The 22,342-nt window shown below is 33.6% G+C and overlaps 2 protein-coding genes across 3 annotated transcripts in view; one reads left to right on the top strand and one right to left on the bottom strand.

Moving 5' to 3' along the window:
* The window catches only part of LOC111046363 (tachykinin-like peptides receptor 86C), a 154,408-nt gene extending 143,765 nt beyond the window's left edge, over window positions 1-10,643 (top strand). For both annotated transcript variants that reach the window (XM_039420890.1, XM_039420891.1), the window contains exons 10-11: window positions 128-258; window positions 4,381-10,643. In XM_039420890.1, coding sequence (XP_039276824.1) covers window positions 128-258; window positions 4,381-4,703 — 454 coding nt within the window. In that variant the 3' untranslated portion in view covers window positions 4,704-10,643. The remainder of the gene's footprint in view (window positions 1-127; window positions 259-4,380) is intronic.
* Window positions 10,644-12,186: 1,543 nt separating this feature from the next.
* Window positions 12,187-21,916, bottom strand: LOC111045017 (ribonuclease kappa). Its single transcript, XM_022330321.2, has 3 exons — window positions 21,680-21,916; window positions 18,119-18,244; window positions 12,187-12,980 (listed from the first exon to the last, which is right to left on the bottom strand). Exons 1-3 carry the CDS (start codon window positions 21,746-21,748, stop codon window positions 12,885-12,887), a joined length of 291 nt encoding a protein of 96 aa, XP_022186013.1. The 5' UTR covers window positions 21,749-21,916; the 3' UTR covers window positions 12,187-12,884.
* Window positions 21,917-22,342: the final 426 nt, after the last annotated feature.

Here is a 22,342-nt window from a genome sequence, read left to right as displayed (position 1 = left end):
GCTGACTTATATACCACAGACACCTATAGTGAGGTCTACGTTACAATGGTAGTGGAGAAAGATACCTTATCCATACAATGCGTCATCGTTCAATTAGTAAATGTTTCCAATTTGATCTTGGTTCCAGATTTCGGCAGTACTTCCGAACAGCGGTGTGCGAATGGAAGCTGTGCCGACGCCGCGTGTCGCGGCTGGAGGGCATCGAGACGCCATCTATGATCCGCCACTGCAGTCACTCCTACTCACGTTCCAGATCGGGTAAAAGAAGGATAAAGCACTTATGTTTATAGCCGTTGCTGTTGCTGATGATGTAGCCTACCAGCAATAATTTACATAGATTTATGTCAACAAAACAGAGGCCATTTGATGCCCAACATAACGTAAGAATAAGTGAGAAAATTTGAATTAGTAGAAAACAGTTGATAGTAGAAAAATAATAAGTAGAACAGAATCTGTAGCATTATGCCTTCTAGATGCAAACTATCTTTATTTTTATCGTAATGGTAATAAATTGAACTTATCTATCGTGGCCTTTATATAGATTGTATCTTGTATGAACTCAACAACCCATGATTAGGTGAAAATTATTTATTTTTCACTACAATAAAAAGGATACAAATATTTATGTCTATAAAATATTTTGTTCATTGTCTATGATGAGAATGATGAATAATATTACTAAAAATGAATAGATAGTTCTCAATAAAATATCTATAATTCATATAAATTTATCAATTTCCAGCAATAAATTCATCTCTGTACAAAAATTTTTGGTATAGGCACTATACCTTGCCGACCATTTTTATCTAAATTTTAAATCTTATTTTAATATATTTTATTTTTTGACTTTGACTCGCCTTTTATATCATTTTCCAATTTTTATTGTAGTTTAATTGCAAGTATCTCAACATGTAGGAGTACGTCCTTGCCCCGCCTTGTAGATCTTCTAAAAACTCTCCTTACATTTCCCTAACATTCTCCATTATTCTCCAAAGCTTTCATTGACATTGTCCTTGTCTAAATATGCATGACCTTGTCATTCTTCATAATATGTTATATTTATGTCTTCACAAAATCGTATAGCTATATGTCATTTTCATAACTTTTATCACATCCTACTCTATTAATAATCTACAATGCCCAAGAATTGACAACACTGAAAAGCTATAAAAAATCTTGCTAATAAGATTCATCTCCAACTGTCAGTTTCCTCATTAAAAATGAACGCTTTTAATTCAACAAAATAATTATTATGCTCACTATAAAAATAATCAGAAACAATCAGCTGTCAGCTGTATTATTACTTGATTGCATGCAATGATAGAATTAGTAACTGATTGCTACCTTTCACTGCTTTCAACTCGGACTGACCAGTTGACAGCACTAGGCCTACTTTTCAACGTGACGTAATCATTCTCCCTAGGGCATGGTTGTTTATTACATGAGGCAGTGCTTATAATAGTCCAGGCAATGAATTCTCAAAAAAGGTATAGAGGGAAAAGTTGGGAAGACAATTTTTGACCCCGCAGTTCTGTTTAGGGTAGTGAGGAGGTAAACATATCAAAAGTCGCCACCACTCCCTGTTCTCAAGATATGAGTTTGGAAGCAAAACGCTGAAAAATGCAACTTTTAAACTACCCTCATCCCCTTAGCACATGAGTTAGGGATTAGGACTTCTGATATGTTCTCCTCCCAACTAGTCTCAACAAAGCTGCTAACTCAAAAAATTTGATTAAAACATTCCCTCCAAATTCCTTTGTCAATTGGTCTATTGTTGCAGAAATGGAGATTTCACACTCAATACTAAAGCTGCTGCAAAAGGTGTAGGGAAATTTGTAAAAGCGTTAAGTTATACATCAAATTGAAGAGAATTTAATGTCTTATGAGCTCATAATCAGCATGGATTTTTCTCGTCGATTTTTCAAAAGTTATAAGAGAAGAAACAGAAAAAAATTGGTGGCAAATGTGTTTTCTTTTCAAAAATGTCACATCTTTAAGAGCGGATATCTAACTAGAGGAGATATGAAGACAGTTTGTTGGAAATTATGTAAGCTTCAATTTGTTATATGACAGTCAAGTCCTTGGGATACAATCATAGTTTTTGAGTTTTATGCGAGAAACTAAAAAATGGTACCTTTAAACCATCCCCATCCCTTTAGCACAGTGGGTAGGAGTGGGGACTTTTGATATGTTTACCTTCTCACTACCCAAAACAGAACTGCGGGGTCAAAAATTGTCTTCCCAACTTTTCCCTCTGTAACCTTTCCTTGACAGGACTATAATGCAACATTTTTATTGGATTTATGAGGTAAATCTCTGAAATTGAACCAATTATTAATTGAACTTGTATCCAAAATATGATCAAACAATAAGCTGATATTTCTAATTTTTATTCTTGATTGATTAATCCAAGAATATATCTTCTTATTTCAAATATTATTTAAATATGATGGAGTTAGTTAACATTTATCAAAATAAGCTCATATCCACTTCATATTTTTCAGTATTGGGTCACAACCATCCCAAATAAATGCCCAACAAGTTGGCAACATTGTAAACATGAGAATAGAATTGAGTCTAGAATAATACTTCTAATTATCATTCTTGATTGAACAATCTTACAATATATCTTCTTATTTCTAATTGACCGAGCGAAGTGAGGTCTAAGATTCAAGTCGACGGTTTGGAATTTCTCTTAATGTTTAAATGTTTGAATGTTCGAATGTTTGAATGTTTGAATGTTTAAATGTTTATATGTTGCACATTTACGGCGAAACGCGGTGATAGATTTTCATGAAATTTGACAGGTATGTTCCTTTTTTAATTGCGCGTTGACGTATATACAAGGGTTTGGAAATTTTGCATTTCAAGGATAATATAAAAGGAAAAAGGAGCCTCCTTCATACGCCAATATTGGAGTAGAAATCAGACTATAGAATTATTAATCATAAATCAGCTGACAAGTGATTACACAGATGTGTGGAGAAGCCAGTCTATTGCTGTATTTCCATAAGATCTATAGTTTCAATCAGGTACTTGTGGATGAGAATACTGCGTGAGGTCTACTGTTCATAGAACTACTATTTATTTTAATATGATGGAGTTAGTTACAAGTTTCCACAATAAGCCCTATTCACTTCATTTATCTTTTAGCATTGTGTCACAGCCATCTCAAATAAATGCCCAAAAGTTGATAACATTGTAAACGTGATTCTAAAAAAATCTGGTGTGGCGCACTCACACAACTTCCCTTGCCGTTATGAAAATTTATCACCTGACGCTAGTGTTCTCGCGCATCTCAAATCCACTATTCAAAGATATGAGACAGCTGGTGATAGGACAATAACGCTGGAGACACACGAGGTCTGCTATCTCTTCGTAGTGAATGATTTAATAGAACCAACAGTTGCCAACAGTTTGCATTTAAATAATCATATTTTCTTGAATTTCAAGCTTATTTTCAATTTTAGGTGAAAATGTTACTGGACATCAATTGCAGAGATTCTCATGCTCAATCTTTTCCACTTGAAATTTTTTGTTCAAATTGTATATGAAGGCTGCTAATTGAAAATCTAAAATCAAACTTTGCATTGATGGGGCGGAGCTCCGGAAATTTTTACAGATATAGGTCTTGTTGCAGTTGATAGAGCTTATCAATGACTATTTCAGGTATGAAATTGATCAGAATCGTTGGAGCCGTTTTCGCGAAAAACCATGTTTTTAACAACATTTTCGCCATTTTAGCCGCCATCTTGAATTGCATTTGATCGAAATTGTTCGTGTCGGATCCTTATAGTGTAAAGACTATACGTTCCAAATTTCAAGTCATTCCGTTAATTGGGAGATGAGATATCGTGTACACAGACGCACATACACTCATACACACACACACACACACACACACACATACAGACCAATACCCAAAAACCACTTTTTCGGACTCAGGGGACCTCGAAACGTATAGAAATTTAGAAATTGGGGTACCTTAATTTTTTTTGGAAAGTAATACTTTCCTTACCTATGGTAATAGGGCAAGGAAAGTAATTAGTTCATGTCAGCTGTGGCATTCAATAACGCATGTACATGCATTTAATGCATTTCAATCTACCTTGGATTTTCTATACTCACTTTTCACTGCTTCCAACTCGGGCTGGCAAGTTGATTGAACCTACATAATGCGAGCTGCCATTCTTCCTGGGGCAGGACATACTATTGAATTTGTGGTGACTGTGATTAATCTCTTCACATTTAGAATTAGCATTTAACTTTGGGGATATAACTTGAGGGATTAGAATTTGATATTGCTTAGTGCAAAATCAGCATTTTCATCCAAAATATAAAAAAATGGAAAATAATAATATTCTCATTATTTTCCAACAGGAACAGAAAACGAGTACTCAGAACGTGGTGGCAGGAATGTGCATAATACGCACACACACTACACAAGCAATCGCCTGAAATCATGTCAAGGTCAAGGCGGCTTCAACCACAAGTCCAACAACATGGCCCTGAACCATAGCAACAACAACGCGCATGCGCAGTCTCTCAACCACCAATCACCGTTCACGCTGCAGTGCTCTGGTCAGCAGAGACCGACCATGTCCAGCAACTTGCATCATCACTGGCGCGCTAAGAACTGCAGTAGCCTCTATGAACAGAGGATGGAAATACGGCGCGCGCAAATTAACTCCTCACAGGTTTAAAAATGTAGAAAGTTTCATATTGAGGGAGATTTTCGTGAGTAGAGTGAAGAAGGGGTTGTGCTCCAAAATCCAAATGTAGGGTAAAGTATGGGTTCTGCTCCAACATTCATAAGAATAGTGAGTATGGGTTCTGCTCCAATACTGCCCTAAGATCCTTGAGCAGTCTTAAAAGAGCTACAGCAGTCTCTCAAGCTCCCTGCACATGGGGACAATAGTAGCATCCACTAATAGCCGTCAATAGTGACAAAACGTCATTACACAGGGACATTAACAGCATCCAAGCCCCATTCACAGGGTCAATGAAGACAATTTTGGTAGCCTCCACTTATGGCCACTTTGGCGAGGTGTAGTTACTAGTGACGCCAGCACTATTGTAGGCGAGAGTTTATGAGGAAGGATGGAAGTATGGACGAGTACTCAGATTAATTCCCAACATATTCGAATGTAAACGGATCTCTTTTGCTGATGTTGATGTCTATGAGTAGGGTTAAGTGGTAAAATACAGGATCTATTCCAATACTGCCCCAAAGAAATAGTCTTCAGTAGAATATTTGAAGAAAATAAACGGCAGTAGTCTCTATGAGGGAAGGAATGGAAATAGGATGTACCCTACTCAAATGAATTTCGACAAAAATGTTCAATATGAATGGACTTTTTTCTAAGGATGATGTCCACAAGTAGGGTAAAGTACAGTTTATGCTCCAATACTACTGCCCTAAGTTTTCTTATGGGAAAAGGTTTCTACTCCACTTAAATTCTCAATTTGGATCCAGCCTTTTATGTGTCCTAGACTTGAAAGGGTTATAGAAGATGATAAGAAGATGTGTGCAAAAGCGATAGACTCACAGTTTCAGATAGATTTGGAACTGAGAGTAATGATCCTAGGATTTTATTAATTTGATTGACTGCCTTGAAGCCTTTGTTGGCGAAGTTAGGGCACAGTCGACTCAATCTCTCTTTTACTCCACTAATAATATGATTTCAGTACAACTATCACTAAGGTACCACTACTATTACTAGGAATGGGAGGGATGATGACCAATGATGAGGAATATACGGTACATGGAAAGTTTTAGGTGGATTCTGAAGACATTTTAAAAGCTATATACCAATAGATATCAACTTTTAACATGACACTCACTCGAAGATAGAGAGGGCCGATACTCTTTCCTTCACTAATCACTCCCACTACCTACCTAACAGCATTCTCCCTACTTTTGTGTCAAAATCCAATTGTTCACAGCATGCTTACTTCCCTCCACTACTCTGTCCATGCTACAATTTGTGGAAGGAGAAACTGGTTTCCCCTCTTCATGTTAGAAGTAATATCTCTTGGACTATTGTAAATATGTCAGTGGAGCTGGCCTTAAACACCTGTCACCCTTCCAACAGGAGTATGAAGAGAACGTTGCTCAATCTGGATCAGATATGACTCTGCTGGAATTTCTATTTTCCCAGACATTTTCAGGAAAAATATTTTCTTCCTCATGTACAAGAGAGAGTAGGCCAACCCAAATCTGTCTTCATTTTTTCAAAGAGCAAAGAATCTTGATTCAAATTGTAACAATTACTAATAGTAGCCCACTGTATGAAAATACCCTTGATGAAATAATTTTCAATCAGAATTTCCTTGATACTTGTTTATTTATAGTGATGAATTACTCACTGCATATTTATTTCAAAGGGTGTAGTAGTAGTAGTAAGTATATAGGCCTACTGTAATTAATCAAATATTGGAGATTAATTTTGCAATTAAATTAGCAAGAAGATTACCAGAGTTACAGAATTAATTAAGGTTGGACTATGAACAAATATAGATTAATTCCAGAGGATTTGCATGAGAAATTCTATGAATGGAAAATATGTGTGACATTATTGTACACTTCAATGTCATAAATGCTAGCAAACTTGAAGCTGTAACACAGGAATGAATTCAAAACTATTATGGTCTAACAGTGAAATTGAGTAAACCTTGATGCCTGAAATGGATTTGGATTGTTTTTTCTGAGTCTCAAGACAGTTATATTTTCATAGAGAAACTATCAAGAGAAATCAATAGGGATGAAATTTATATAGAAAATAACTTGTAGAAATAAAATAGTTGAGTATTATATTTATAGTTAGGTACATACCTAACGTAGTTTGGTCTTCAGTGTTCATAGATGAGTTTCTTCCATAGGCTACTTTTTCATATCATACATAAATGTAATGTAATGTTGTAAGCTCACTCGGTAACGGTATCTTATTCATTGGAAAAATATATAATAAGCGAAAAAATAATAAAAATAATATTGTGTGGTAAAAATGTAGCATTCATATTGTATGAAATGTCTGTGATAATTTCTGGTCTAATATGTAAATTTTCTAGTGTTTTATAGGCTAAAATATCTTACTATCTCATCTTAGTTGATGTAAAGTGTAACTGGTAGTAATTTAAGTACAGCAATGATCTCAAATTTATTTTAGATGCCAAAATTGAATTGGAATGAAGTGCTATTATTGTAAGTATTAGTATAAGTAGGTAATGTACCTATTGCTATTACGAAGGTCTCAATTTAAGGTGTTTCTCTTCAAACTACAGGCCGCCTCTATTGTAATCATACATATATTATAGAATTTCTTCTGAAATTCTCTTTCAAATAAGAAAACATTACTCCTATGATTTTCCAATGTTATAATTTGAATCCTTATTGTTGTGTTGTGTAATGCATTTTGATAACATACCTTGACGTCATCAATGGCTTGCCTCTTTTCTCAATCTTAAATTGACTATTATTTCAATTGATCCATGTATTAGATATTTCATAATTATGTATAGGCCTACTGTGTGTATTCTTGTTTATAATTGAAATAAGATAGGCCTACGTGTTTTCTGTTGTAACAAGCAGCCCAAGAATGTTGCCTTAATGATAATAAGCGTTTGTATTGATGAAATAGAATAGAAAATGCAAAGAATAATGAAGCGTTATTCTAATTTTCTTCTCATTGGAGATTTATTCCAGAAATCAGTATTTTTTGTACTCACAGGATACATATGTATAATATTATCTTTATTTTTTGCAAACCGCATTATAGAAAAATTCAATTTAGCCTATCCTTTAATCACAATATCACAAATTTGAGCTATAACAAAAATGAAAATTGAACATCATATATTTAGACTGGGTGATAATTATTTGAATTCAAATAATATATTAATATATTGGACAAAAGAACTTGTTTTGTATTTGAATAATACAAGGAAGCACTTGAATATTCATGCTCTAAATAAATAAATAGGCGTTTATATTTATGCAAGATGTCATGAATATTTATACTGTCATTGTGTTATAATTATGTCATGAAGAGGTGTGTTCCAAGACTTGAATCTATAACACAAGAATTGTTAGACTTGACTCAGATAATACAGTTAAAGATATTATCTATAATTTTTAGTTTTTAAAACGGTTTTTTATTGTTGTTATAAACAGCAATTAACGGCCTCATACTATATGAATCCTCAAACTATTTTTCAATTTTTTTACTTTAAATGAATTATAATTTCTTCCTACTTATTTAAATATATTTAGAGTTGGATATCAAGTATATTGGCTAAAATTGAGTTGAATATTGCTAACTGTAAAACTAGAGAAATATAAGTAATAAAAAATTAAATATAAGTACCTATCATATTAATCACAAAATTCTCTGTTACCATACCTGTGGAATGTGATAACTTGATAGGATAGGAAGGGAATCGAAGCTTTCAAGACAGATGCGGTACAGCATACTAATCTCCCAGACTTGAAACACTAGAACAAACTTTTCTCATTACCAACTTCAATTACTTCATTGGATAAGACTTCTTATAGTTGACAGCTTCAATGGCGTTTTTCTTGCTTGTGTTTATTTTCAATTGGATTTTTAATTGACTTTTGTTCATTCAAGCCTTGATTCCAATAGATAAGTTGAATGAATTTACCGTATATTTCCTCACAGAAGATTTTTAAAATGTAAATTTTAGATCTTGAAATCAGGACAAAGCGAGTAACAAACTGAGGAAAACTCTCAGTGAAAGTAGACCTCAGCAAATGATTACTACTAGGTACTAGCTAGCTTGTTATGTACTGTACAGTTTATGCTAGAAGACAGAGTATCAGTTTTTCAGAACGATCCATGATTTTAGGATACATTACAATTAAAATATTATAATAATATTGTTCAATTCACATAAAAGACAGGACATTGGCTGCGTTGTCTTAGGTAGACATCAAATATTTATTTTAATAAATTTATTAAAGTTCAAGTTTTGTAATCTTTCCATGAACTAAATAGTTTTACTATTGTGAATAAATTCTAAAAAGCTTATTCTCGAATTACATACGGTATTGAATGTGTTTGTGAGTTATCAAATGATTATTGTAAGAAATGTTGTGATTTATAAATGTATGTGAGAAATTGTAGTAACTCTCAGTCAAAAATGTGTTTTTCTAAAACGTATTCATCTCGTTCTCTGCAAAAGCATATTCAGTATCCTAATTAGATGAAGAAAGTTAAACAATAAATCATACAAATGAACAATTAATTTTTTATGTTGAAAAAGGGTACTTACTTTGATTTTAATTTTATATAAATACAAGTACCGGTAGCCCTATGAACATAAAAGAAGAAAGTAAGTATTAAATCCAACCTTTTTTGAAGAGGAAATTCAATTACATAGATGATTTAGAATCAGAAGAAGACCGTAAATATAGCTTTGGACAAACTTAAAACGACTTTTTTGCGATTGCTTAGCATTTATCGTAATTGGAAGTGTCTTTTACATTGACATGATGATAATACTTGAAAGTTTGGCTTTTATTGGTGGTGAGCGGTTCAGTACCTACTGATTTTTCCTAAGCAAAATAAGGTACCGGTAAGGCAAATTTAAATAGCTTCTGATGTTCCGAACAACCACGCCAATTAAAAGAAAGAATACTGTATTAATATGAAAAATGTATTTCTGGTCAGTGGTCAACCAACCAAGTAAAAAATATAGAGTTTTTGCCACTCAACATGGTGCTATTACCCAGCAGCTCCCATATTAATAATGACCCATCGACCACCTACTAAATCTATCATGAACAATTTTATTTTTTGATTATGAATCCAATTTAATGGCATTCTTAATAACATAGGTATAAATTATTCAATCATTGTAATTTTCAATAACTGCTGTAAACAGTTATATTTTTGTATTTTTATTCTAGAATTGATGCTGTAATAAGAAAACTATTTTTAATTGATTGTGATTCAATAATAATTGTTAGAGCATTCGAATAAATTATTCTATAGATGTTAATATTGGAGCTTCTAAAAATAATTGAACGAATTACTACTTTAAATAAAGTTATATCTTACAATAAATTTGTTTATGTCTTCTTACACTATACACTTCAATCTTTCATATTCTACACTTTCTTTCAGCATATCTACACTTTCCATCAGCATATAAAACGGCATCTAATTTGGATGTGGAGGCCTGGATTTACATTTATGTACCCAATGGGCTGTAGCCCAGGGTGGCAAATTTTGGGAACGGAAGTTAAAAAAAACCTGGATCGCGGTGGATAAAATTGTAATGAGACCAACAGGCTCACTTAATTTACCTGTATTTTATTTGGATAATATCCTTCTTTTGCTGCTATATCTATCGATAGGGACTTTCACGCACAATTCAATCACCTGTTGATTTGAAATTTTCAAACTATTATGAATAAGTTATGAAATTATGAGTAAGATTATTGAAAAAACATTAAAATGTAGCATTTCAGTTTTTTCTTGAATTTCAAATAGGAATGATGTGGAGACCATTCGAATCATATCAGGTGTACCTGGAAATCTATATGAGATGGAGCGCTCTACCTGGACTCAGATTGTAGAGCACAAAATTACGCCCAAAGGGATTTTGAATTATGCATTGAAATGGTAACAATCGGAAGATATTGTTCATCAAAAACTAATATTCATCAACATTTTCATTTTTTTTCTTAAAATTTCGCTCATTTTTGAAAGATTGTAACTCAGTACTCATTGCAGATGGAGAGTTCCGAATGATCTCATCTTATTCAGAATTTAATTATCTAAAAAAAGGTACAGCGAATTTTTCTGTCCGATCACTGAATTTAGCGGAAATAGCTGAAAACTGGAAAATGAACCAAATAGGTTTTTGGGCCACTCTGTATCTAACACAAGGAAATTTAGCATGAAAAATTGGTTTAGACTTCTCTTATGTATCCAAACAATATATTGGAAAATCAGAACTACATTAAAAGTTTCAAGCACACATCCTTTTTCATGTCTGTATTATCTGGACTACAAAGTCAGGTTATTGCATTGTAATTCCAAATATAATATTCTTCAATATGATTGTTCAACGAATGATTTAAGAGTAAACACTGATTCTAATTTTCTCCTGTTATTGGTTGTTGACAGGTAAGCTTGATCTTGTAAATTGTTCATTGATGTCCTTATTTTTTATATTTTGATATTGATGTCTTAGCAAGTTTTTAGAATGTGCATGAATGATGAGATGAGACAAGTATCGATTAATTCCAGACCCAATCAAAGTCGACCCGAAAAGGCAGTCTTGAAAGATGACCTGCTTTTAAAAGTGTTAAATAAATGAGACGTAATAGTTGGAATAAGTTTTAATCGGTCACTATTATAAACAAAAATTCAAATTGATTGTTTTCAACCACCTCGAAAGACTTTTGCTACGATACCGCTAACATCAAAATAGAGCATACAGCAGGAAGAAATTTTTATGAGAGTATTGCTACGGTATTCTATCCAAAAATTATTTAATTTAAATAAGTTTTAGTTGAAATATATCAATCAATTTTAATTACCATACGATACCATTCTCATTAGTCTTTGAATCCCCAAACACTATTTAACAATAATTCATCTCTTTATATCATTGCTGAGAATGGAAGATTCATGTTATTTTGTTACCTGAAGCAAAACTTTTAGCTGTATTGGAGTGACATACATTTCCAATCTCTAAACATAATAGAGTACTGAGCTCATTTGAGAGCCAACCCTGAATAATGGGTCAAAAGGGAGTGATTAGAAAAGACCGAGGCTATAAAACCTCTGAAACTTTGTTAATCACAGGAGTGGATGGATTGATTGTGAGTCCTGAATTTCTAGTCTTCCAACTTAGAATACATTTTGAATTGAGGATTTGAAGTGGAACAGAAGCGAAAATGGCATAAAATAACGAGTCGTAAATTAAGGATCTGCATAAATTAGTAAAAAATATTATCGTTGTCCCAATAAGAGCCAAATAATGGGCCTACATACAGAGATCAACATTTTTGTCTTAATCCTCCAATCATTATAAAACTTACTTGTAATAAAAACTACTGACTTATAATGAATTTGAGTCGTCGGAGTATTTCAACTAGTCTTGACAGAATAATGAAGGAATTAACAGGCAATTCAATCACAGAAAACTCGGATTCGATAGTAATGGTTTAATTCATAACTGACACATATCTCCTACACTTTTTACAATATACACAGAACAATAGACCTGTAAACAGCATACTAATCTTCAAGAGCAAGATAAAAATATTTACACATCGAAGAATTAACATAGTTAAAATAAGTAACATTTAAAACTACATTTAAGTTGTATGAACTTGATATAAGATTAATTGATACTATCACCAGGGAAGATGAATTATTATTGACAGAGCTGCTTTTATAATATTATGATGATTAACATTTTCAATGGTAATGAACACTAATGATTTCCACAATCAAGTTTCTCTAACTAAATGATTTTTCTCAGGTAAGTAACTTGATAGGCCTAATTTATTTATGAGAAAATCTAACTTTCAATTTAAAAATCATGTATGACACCTGTTTTACAGTTTCTGTTCCCGAAAATGAAAATCACAAATTTTTCCATAAATTTTCACAAAAAACTTCTGAATCTTCATCAGCTTCTCCACTGGAATGATTTACACTACGTTATTTTCCCATCTTATTCTGAATAACAAAGAAATTTTCAACTAGTCCTATATTCTGTAGTATCATGGAGGTTTAAAATAAAAGTTGCACAAACGCTGGACAGGATAAGACAACAACACTGGTATTGCAATATCTATTCCGAAAATCTCACATAAACTCTGAATTCTTATCTAATTAAAGTTATATCGATGTGCGGCCGTTCAAATAGAACTGATACGAGGAAAATAGGAATGTGAAGAGGTAGAGGCAGGCGGCTATCCAACAGTTCATGGCGTTCTGTAAATATGAAAAATGAAATTAATTAGTCATTTAGAATGATACATTTAGCATTGTTAGTCATAACACACATTCATGAGAAGAATAACTTGAATTTGAATACAGAAATCACACACTAAGTTCACAATATTAAAGTATAACACAAGATGATTCGCAACCATTTAAAGTTTTTCTTGAAAAGACTAAAATCTGTGTTATCTAGTGGCCGACTATTTTTGATAGTTTGTTCAAGTTATAATTTACCCAACAATCTTTCAAGTTTCTAATCTTTTGCTAATAACAGAATGGTTTGTTATGACCTGTTACAAATTTCATGAAAATGTCAAAGTCGGTAGGGTGCGGACGGAGTCGGCTGCTATTTTATTGTTTATTGTTTTGAAGGGACGGATTCAAGGATCCAAAGAACCCCACACGACAACCGAAGCTTATTGTGTTCCCAAGTACCTAGTATTTTAGTTAGGCAAATCAATACCTATGTCCTTTACAAGAACCAGGAGTTTTTCCCTACACTAACATTCCATTCATTATCACCTGGTTGCAATCCTTGTCGCAATCCAGTGTGATATGCTTGGCAGTCTCTTCAGACTGATTAGTCCTCGTGACCTACGTGAGTTCCACTCCTGGCCTTCTTTTAGGTCCTTCCGCTGAGAGAGGGGGCGCCAAACTGCCTCTAGGGCGCCCGGCCACCCTCGACTCAGCCTCTTGATCCACATTTGTGCCTGGAGTTTCACCCATCTCTGGTCTCTTGGGTTTTTCTTTTTGCTCCTCCGAAACTGCCCTGATGGGGCAGATCCCGTAGGTTTGAAGACAGGGCAACTTCTGGAGTTGTCTTGAGGTCCATTTTAGTCGCCTCCTACGACAAGCATGGATACTGTGGGTGAATTCCGGTTTTCTACACATTCTTGAGTAAGATGATCAACTCGAAGCTCCCCTAATCCACAGGGGGCCGGCTGCTATTTAGGTCAAGTCCAAGTTTCATAGCTTGACATGACAAATTAAACAACAAACAGAATGGTCTCACTTTGCGCTTTTGTTTCAAGTACGGAATCCATATTTTTTGGCTGACAATACACAACAAATATATAAACAGATGCCTTTATTTTAAGCTATTAGAAGAATAATGTGGGCGAAGTTAATAAGAGCTCTCTTTTCCACTTGAAGCACTATTTTACTCTATTCACATTACAAGCACACAGTTGTCGATTTAAACTTGCCGTGAGCGGACATTCGGTTAGTTGCTTTCTATATTATCTTCCAATGCGATAGTCTTCACCTGTTCCTCGCCGTGCTTCTTTTGATTTATGTTTGGTTTCGAACTATTATTTAATTTTCAAGTTTCCATTAAATCAATTAAAATGAGTGTATGTGCTGAATGTAAGCTCTCAGTTAATCGCCAAGCTAAGGACAAGTTAGTGTGTTCCGGCTGTAAATCGTTGTTTCACGGACAATGTGTTAGTGGAAAAAAAATAAGTGAAGCCGAATTGGATATTTAAGTGGCCAATTCCTGGTCTTGTAAACATTGCGTGGCTAAGTTGAAAAACCAACGTAATGAAAATATAGACTTGACACCTGTGAAAGCGTCCTCATCCATCTCCGGCGCGCAGGTTCCGATTTCTATGGACCTTTTCAAGACAACTATAGCGGATTTAAAGTGCGATCTCAGTGAGCGACAGTCAAGGCTAGAAATATCCCTTCAGTCTTGTCTGGAGAAGCTTGGCTCCACTTCTGAAACTTTAGTCAGGCTTGAGGAAATAAAACCCAACAGGCTACAATATCGAACTTGCAATCCGAAAATACTAAACTGAAAAAAATGTAGATATGCTAAATGAAAGGGTGGATGCTCTTGAACAATATGGGCGAAGAAACACCCTTGAAATACACGGGATTCCTGCTGCGCATGAAGAGAATACCAGAGACCTGGTGCTGGCTGCCTGTAAAGCGGTCGGAGTCGAGCTGCGTCCGGAGGCGATTGACTGCTGTCACCGCCTTCCCAAGGGAGCAAATCAACGCTCGCCAGGCATCATAGCCAAGTTCGTCCGACGCGATGTCGCACGGATTCAAGTATGTGTGGGTGGATAAAGCGGGCAATATAAAGGTGAGACCAATTGATAAGGGTAGGGTCACAGTGATTAATTCTGATACGGAACTGAACGCTTTCATTGCTACTTTAGCGTAACTAAACTTTTAAAAACCTTCTATGTAGGAATATGACTGACTCTATTTTTTTTATATTCAATTATATCATTTACCTCTAGTGGATATTGAAAATTTTTGGCCTACTATAACCAATATTATGGATTATAAATTATTATGGCTACTTGCTATACTAATCTGGAAATCTCCTCTATTGTATTTTAAGTGGTTTAATTTATTTTATTATTCCTTCTAATGTTGAATGAGAAGATCAATCAATTAATTAGTTGGTAGATTGACTGATTCACTTTGGTCTATTATCTATTTTTTGATCTGTTCATTCATTTTTTGTGGAAACAGTTGAATTTAATTGTTGAACGAATATTTTTAATTGGTTTCAATATCATTCATTCGTAAATTCATACATTCTACGATATATTATTATTATTCATTCTAGTGAATGTAAATTGTTATTCAAGAGGCTTGTTAGATCTGTTCTTTTTCCCGGCAGATTGTTCTAAATTGAGTTTCAATTCCAACACTGAATCGGTTGTATAATTAGATAATTTCGCTTACGGAATGAATGCAACTTATCAATAAAGTATTTCCTTTACTGTGATTGCAATTCCCAACTGATGATCTTTATCAAGTTTTTTTCATAACAGAATAGGCTACCAGATAACAGAATATTATGAGAGGTTCGATTGCTCGTCTTACTATAGAGTTCAGCCATTATTGATAACAATAGATTGTTTATATATATATATATATATATATATATATATATATATATATATATTAATTAAAACATGAAACACGATATAAATAGATTGAAAACACTTAAAAACTTACATTACATCGGTTGAGAAAGGAGACACAGTCTCCGAAAATTTCCCCATTTCTAAAGTAAGTTTTTAAGTGTTTTCAATCTATTTATATCGTGTCTCCTGTTTTAATTTATATTACAAACTTTAAAGTGTCTTCTATATATATATAGCCTATACAGCTCATTTGCGTACTAAAATAATAAACGTAATTCATCTAAAACATTTCTTACAATTATTATTCTTATTAGAATATGGCAAAAACTTATTTTCAACTTTTTATTTTTAAGGGAGACACGGCGTGGAGCCTCAAATTGTTTTGTTCTTTCCCTTTATAATTCTCTTCTTTTTTCTCTTTTTTCATAATAATAACTTTTCACTTTAATGGTTACTGATGATATTGACAGATTTCAATATGTAATGAAGTAATGAAGTTCCATACAATACTGAAATGATTAACGTTTTTTCATCTGAAATGAAACTGTTACATTGTAAATCATTAGGTATGATAGTATAATAAACACGTTTTGTATCATTTTTGATTTGTATATTGTTTAATTTTAAGCTCTGTATGTAACATTTATAATCTTAGAAAGATTTGGAAATAAACTTATTTTTGACTTGACTTGACTTAAGAAGAAGTTGAGACAATAAGAGCCCCTCTTCCACTTAGCCCACACTATACTCTGTAAGAAATAACTGGAGGTTATTGCGCAGCAGAGAAGGCATACAGAGGTAGGGATACAACGGCAGCGAAGTTACCGTTCTTAACCGGCCAGCATTCTCTAATTTCTAGTGAGTATTCAAGCGCGCATGTTAAACTTACGGAATTTCCTGACTGGAATCCTTCAGTCGACTAACTAATCGACAAATTGGCAAGTGCGCTTCTACCTATAACTCTATCCATCACAGTAATTGGCTGATCACCCTGCATTTCTCTGCGCCGCATATTCCTCCAAGTCAAAAGTTATTTTGTATGGAGTATAGACAAAAAAAAACAGAATAGACAGAACTGTCTGGTAATAAATGGATATCGAGTGACTTGGCTGGCACAGGTCTGTTATCAGACTTCTCAGGTCGCACATGATCAATTTCAGGTCCTTCTGACATGACTTAACAACTGATTTTAGGCAGCCGGGACTGATGACTTGACGTGACCATCCGAATAACGGGAGTGGCCCGAGAGAAATATATTAATCGGCCAAGAATCAGACTCGGGATCTCCGATTTACAAAGCCAGAGAGATCCACTCGACAACATCCACTACAAAGAAATTGCTGTAATATAAGGGTTCTTTGAACAATAGAAAATGTGAAGGCAGACAGATTGCTGTAGTTTACACAAAGCTTTGCTAGCATAAATCAAAGAAGTCATAACATTCAGCTTCCTTAGATATTCTCTTCTTTTACAACGACTTGTAAGTTATATTAAGAAGGGAATAATTTGTATTCATGTATTTCAGTTTCCATTAATAGCATATTCCAATTTATTACAATATATAATACTAAGGATAACTCTATTAATTTATTCATTTATTTAATAACACCACAGATTCAATTGTCATGACAAAATTTGTGATTTTAAATTTTCGGCTCTCAATATTTAAAACTACCAGCGGAATTGATTATATTTTATGTGAAATTGTGTTGAGAGAAATGAATTTTATTTATTTCGAACTTCATAGTATAAAAAAACTAATTCTGGGGTGAAAGTGAACATTTCAAGTTATTTAACCTAATTTATAACCTATATTGCTCACTTATAGCAAAATGGCATTGGGTATACTGCAAGGCGAATAAATATCCTTACAGTATTTTTCTGCCAAAAACGCCATAAACATAATACTAATAGCTAAACATTAATTAAACGAAAAATATCGTCGACAAAGAAAAAATAAATGGAAAAGATGAAGTAGTCAATTTAAGAAAGCGGGTAGCCTGATTTCCTGTTAATAGAAGCATTCACAAATATAGGAATTTTTAATTAATTTACTGGCGTGCCTAATACTGGTAGACCTTTGATCCAATATAGTTGATATCGTTAGCCCCAATTGGTACAAGTAGATAATCTTATCTAAGCATAAATCGTTTGTTATTTATATTATGTTCCCAGCAACAAAAAGTTTAGAGTTGTCAAATATATTAGAACATTGAAATTGTGAGGACATTCTACCCTACTTACAAGCTGAAATCCTTTTTCAGCCGCTGAGTAGAAGTCTTTCGAGGTTTCAAATTCGTCCGTTTCTTCTATGGGAAGATCTTCCGCGAGCGCGACAGCGTGCATAGAATAGAATACGCCCATAATTACCTGCGAATTGAGAAATAAATTTTGAAACCAATAATTTTTAACAAAACAAGCAAACATTGCCTTGAAGGTGTAAATATGTAGCAGTGATTAGTGATTAGAATGTCTATCATCATTTAGGGGCTGAAATGTTGTACAGATGACCAGTATTATAACCTATACTATGTCATCCAACTATAGAGATGATCTTCATTTGAAAGCAGTTTTGAACTAGACTATGTTGATAAATCAGGGTGGCCACCCATTTTAAAATAAAAAAATTCATGAGTAATTTCTGGTTTTCCAGAGTAAAATTTCAAATTTCCCAGGTAGAGTATCCGCGGTATTTGAGGAACAAGATACATTCGTAAAGACTTTATTATGGAAATCTTCCATGACGAATTGCGAATAGCATATTTAAATTCCAAATATATTGATAAATTTTGACATGACAAGAGTATCGATGTTCTTGGATAATTGTTTAGGTTAGGTAAGTTAGTTCATTGCCAATTATTATTGCTAGCCATCAAGTATTTTTTTATAATTTGAGTTTATTGTTAATGTACACTTCTTTACTGAATTAGGCTAATTGAAATTTATGAAAAATTCATGAGGAATTCACGGTATTTTTTCCCGGTTAGTAAAATCATGAGGAATTCAAGGTTCTCCCGGTATTCCCGGTGAGTGGCTAAACTTTCTAGAGTGGTCTATCTGCTCCGGAAAATGAGAGGATTTCTGAGTTCCCATAGACTACTGATGCTGTTTCATGCAGTGATCAGCTGTCATATCCAGTATGGAATACTTGTGTGGAGTCATTCAGCACATGCTAAGGACATTCTCCTGCTTCAAAAAAAGGCACCTCGAGTGATGACTTATAGCAAGTTTGATGCTCACTGCCAGCCCATATTTCAAAGTCTGGGCATCCATACTGTGTATGGACTTTACATACTAGAATCACTCTTGCACGTCAAAAAACACCAGTCTATGTTCTCAGGAAGAGAGGAAGTGCACTCCTACAACACTCGGGGGAGGACCAACTTGACGGATGTTCTACGCCGTCAACAGTCTAAGATCAGGGATTGTTTTCCGGTGCTGGCAATCAAGATGTTTAACTGCCTGTCACACTCAGTGAAGGGGCGTTCACCTACCGCGTTCAAGAACACCCTATCAAGTTGGCTCATTGGGAAAACGTTTATTCTTTAGAGGATTTTTTCAATGATGACTGTGTTGGTCTGTGACGCCGCCATCTATGTGTAAAAAACCGTTTTAATTTTTTGACACGATCTATTCGGGGAAGCTTGGTCATCGATCACGATATTGGATAATTGGCCACCCTATAAATCTAATTAGAAAATCACTAGAAATACATTTTACAACTCCATAATGAGACAAAAAATATTCAAAGGCATTAAGTAGAAGATTACCGTAATCTTTGATCATCAACTGACCCATAGTTTTATTCCAGCTCAAAGTAAAGTAGTTATTTGCATGACTTGCTTACAAAAAATAACATTACCACACGCTGAGAAGCTCTCAACATTCTATCATTAGAAGTACACTTGAATGACAGTATAATATGTGCAGATTAGGTTAGGTGAGCAACGAAGATTATATTGGTTCCTGATTTTGTCATACTGCAACTGGAAATTTGAGGCTGCACTTTAGTATATGGGCCGCGGAATCTAGCATTGAGACCTACATAGATCGATAGAGGAGGTCAAGACGAGTTCAACCATGTATAAAATTTTTGTCGATTTCCAAGGATTAGCTGAACAAACATGGCGGAAAATGAAAATTTTTATATAGATTTTTAATTTTTTTATGAGTACGATAGGTTTCAAAATAGTGCAATCTTATGTAAAATTTGACGCGGAATCCACTGGAATCGGTTTCAGGTTCGTAACTTCAGTAGTTTTTGAGATACAGTCACTTGATAGCCTAAACTCAAAATTGTTCGAGATATTTGAGCAAATAAAAATATTTTAACTACATTTTTTGCTACCTAGGAAAAGCTTGGATTAGGGAATGCTTAGGTTGGGAGAAGCTTGGGTCAGGAAATGCTTAGGTTAGGAAAAGCTTATGTTAGGAAAAGCTTAGGTTAGGAAAAGCTTAGGTTAGGGAAAAGCTTAGATTAGGAAAGCTTAGGTTAGGGAAAGCTTAGGTTGGGAAAACTCAATTTGATTTAATTATGTTTGGTTTGATTATTTTTACTATCTTTTGAAGCTTATGAATTGCATTGGAAGCTGAATAAAATGTGATCCTCAATATCAGTCTGCACTGTGCCTAAGATGCAAACATTTTGAACTCTTCTAAAGCTAAAATACTACATTTTCTTGCATTTTTCCAAATATCTTAATAATTTATGAAGTCTATAACCTCAAATCTATTTCAATGGATTCCCTGCAAAAATCTAAATGAGATTTAGCCAATATAGTAGTCACTAAAATAGTTAAAAAATGATTAAATATAAAAATTGAAAACTATGGAGTGTGAATTTTTTTTTTATTTCCCCAAATATCTTCAACAATTTTGAGTTTAGGCTATCAAGTGACTGAACATTTTTTCTTTAGAATTTATCATTCTACTTAATCCAATAATTTAAAATACCTATTTATCACAATGAAAACAAGTTAACCTCTTTTAAAGCAAAAAATTTGCACTTTTTTTGCAATATCTCAAAAACTACTAAAATTAGTTTCATTGGATTTCAATGTTAAATTTTACATAAGATTGCATCATTTTAAAACCTATTGTAGGCATAAAAAAATTATAAAAAGTAGAAATCGATATACAAATTTCCTTGGAAATAAAAGCTAATCCTTGGAAATCGACAACAATGTTATACATGGTTAATCTTGTCTTGATCTCCTCTATCGATCTATGTAGGTCTCAACGCGGCCCATATACTAAAGTACCCCCAGCCTTTCATTGAAGCATATAGATTCGTAAATCTAAATCAATAACGGAGGTAAAGTGAAATCAAATATTCATTACATCGATATAATTATAGACTATAACACTAAATGCTGGATTCTGCAGATGATATACTAAAGTACAGCCACCTTATAATGAGACTGTAGTCTATTATATTATAGACTATTTACACTCAGCCCGGCCAAGCATGTACAAAATGTTTTTTTTTTAGAACTCGTGGAAATAATATTTCCACTGTACCAGACAAGTTCACTAATATCTGGGAAACCAACTTTATCTGGTAAAGTACTAACGTAGCCTACCTAGGTATGACTAATACAATAAATCAATTCGTGAATTCAACCTAATCTATCGATGGTATTTATTAGAAATATAATCCTATTTTTAAAGTTATATACCGTAATTGTGGAATACAACATAAATTTTAGTACAAATACCAATTGAATAAAGTAAGTAAATTGTCAATGTTCATTGATAGTAAAATCTACATCATAGGAATATAATGTAATTACAACTGTATCTTACCAATTGGATCATGCCCCAAATGCTGATAATAACTCCACAAAGTGAAAGTTTGGGCCCGCAAATAGCCATTTTTGGTGATGAAATTCCTAAAAAATTTAAAAATACTAGTAAATAACAGAGAATCTGTTATAACCAAAAAGCCAAACCCAAATTCAGAATTTGATCATGTGATTGCCTTTTGCCAAAATGACAGAGAACTCACTCACTCATCAGGTGCAAGATCAGCTGACTGCAGTACTAGCAGACAGAGCTTCAGCTAGTTGATTTATAAAGACATAAATCTCCTGAAAAATAATAATCTTGTTTCTTAAATAATAACTCACTAGAAAAATTCTCAGGAATATATACATTTGAGATGTTTACAAATTATCCTATTTTTCTATTCTTGATTAAATAAATATAGTAGGTTGCCTAGCCTGAATGTTTTTCCGTTGCTCTTCACTTTATATTTGAATTTACTCTGGGTTGGGTTTTGGGTACTCTGGGATTTTGGCGCTTGTTCTATTGTTCATTTTCATAACTTGGTTATTTTTATAACCTGATTTTGTAAAGTAATCGTATACGTTGTAATAGTAATCTTGTTTTAATCTGTACGATTATCTCTCTGTAGATAACATCAATAAATTCAAGGTGTGATAACCAATTGAATGAAATAATATTCAA

Source organism: Nilaparvata lugens, chromosome 2 (assembly GCF_014356525.2).
Source record: "Nilaparvata lugens isolate BPH chromosome 2, ASM1435652v1, whole genome shotgun sequence".
In the NCBI taxonomy this organism is placed as follows: domain Eukaryota; kingdom Metazoa; phylum Arthropoda; class Insecta; order Hemiptera; family Delphacidae; genus Nilaparvata; species Nilaparvata lugens.
The sequence above is the reverse complement of the archived record's forward strand: the minus strand, read 5'-3'. Positions and strand labels throughout refer to the sequence as shown.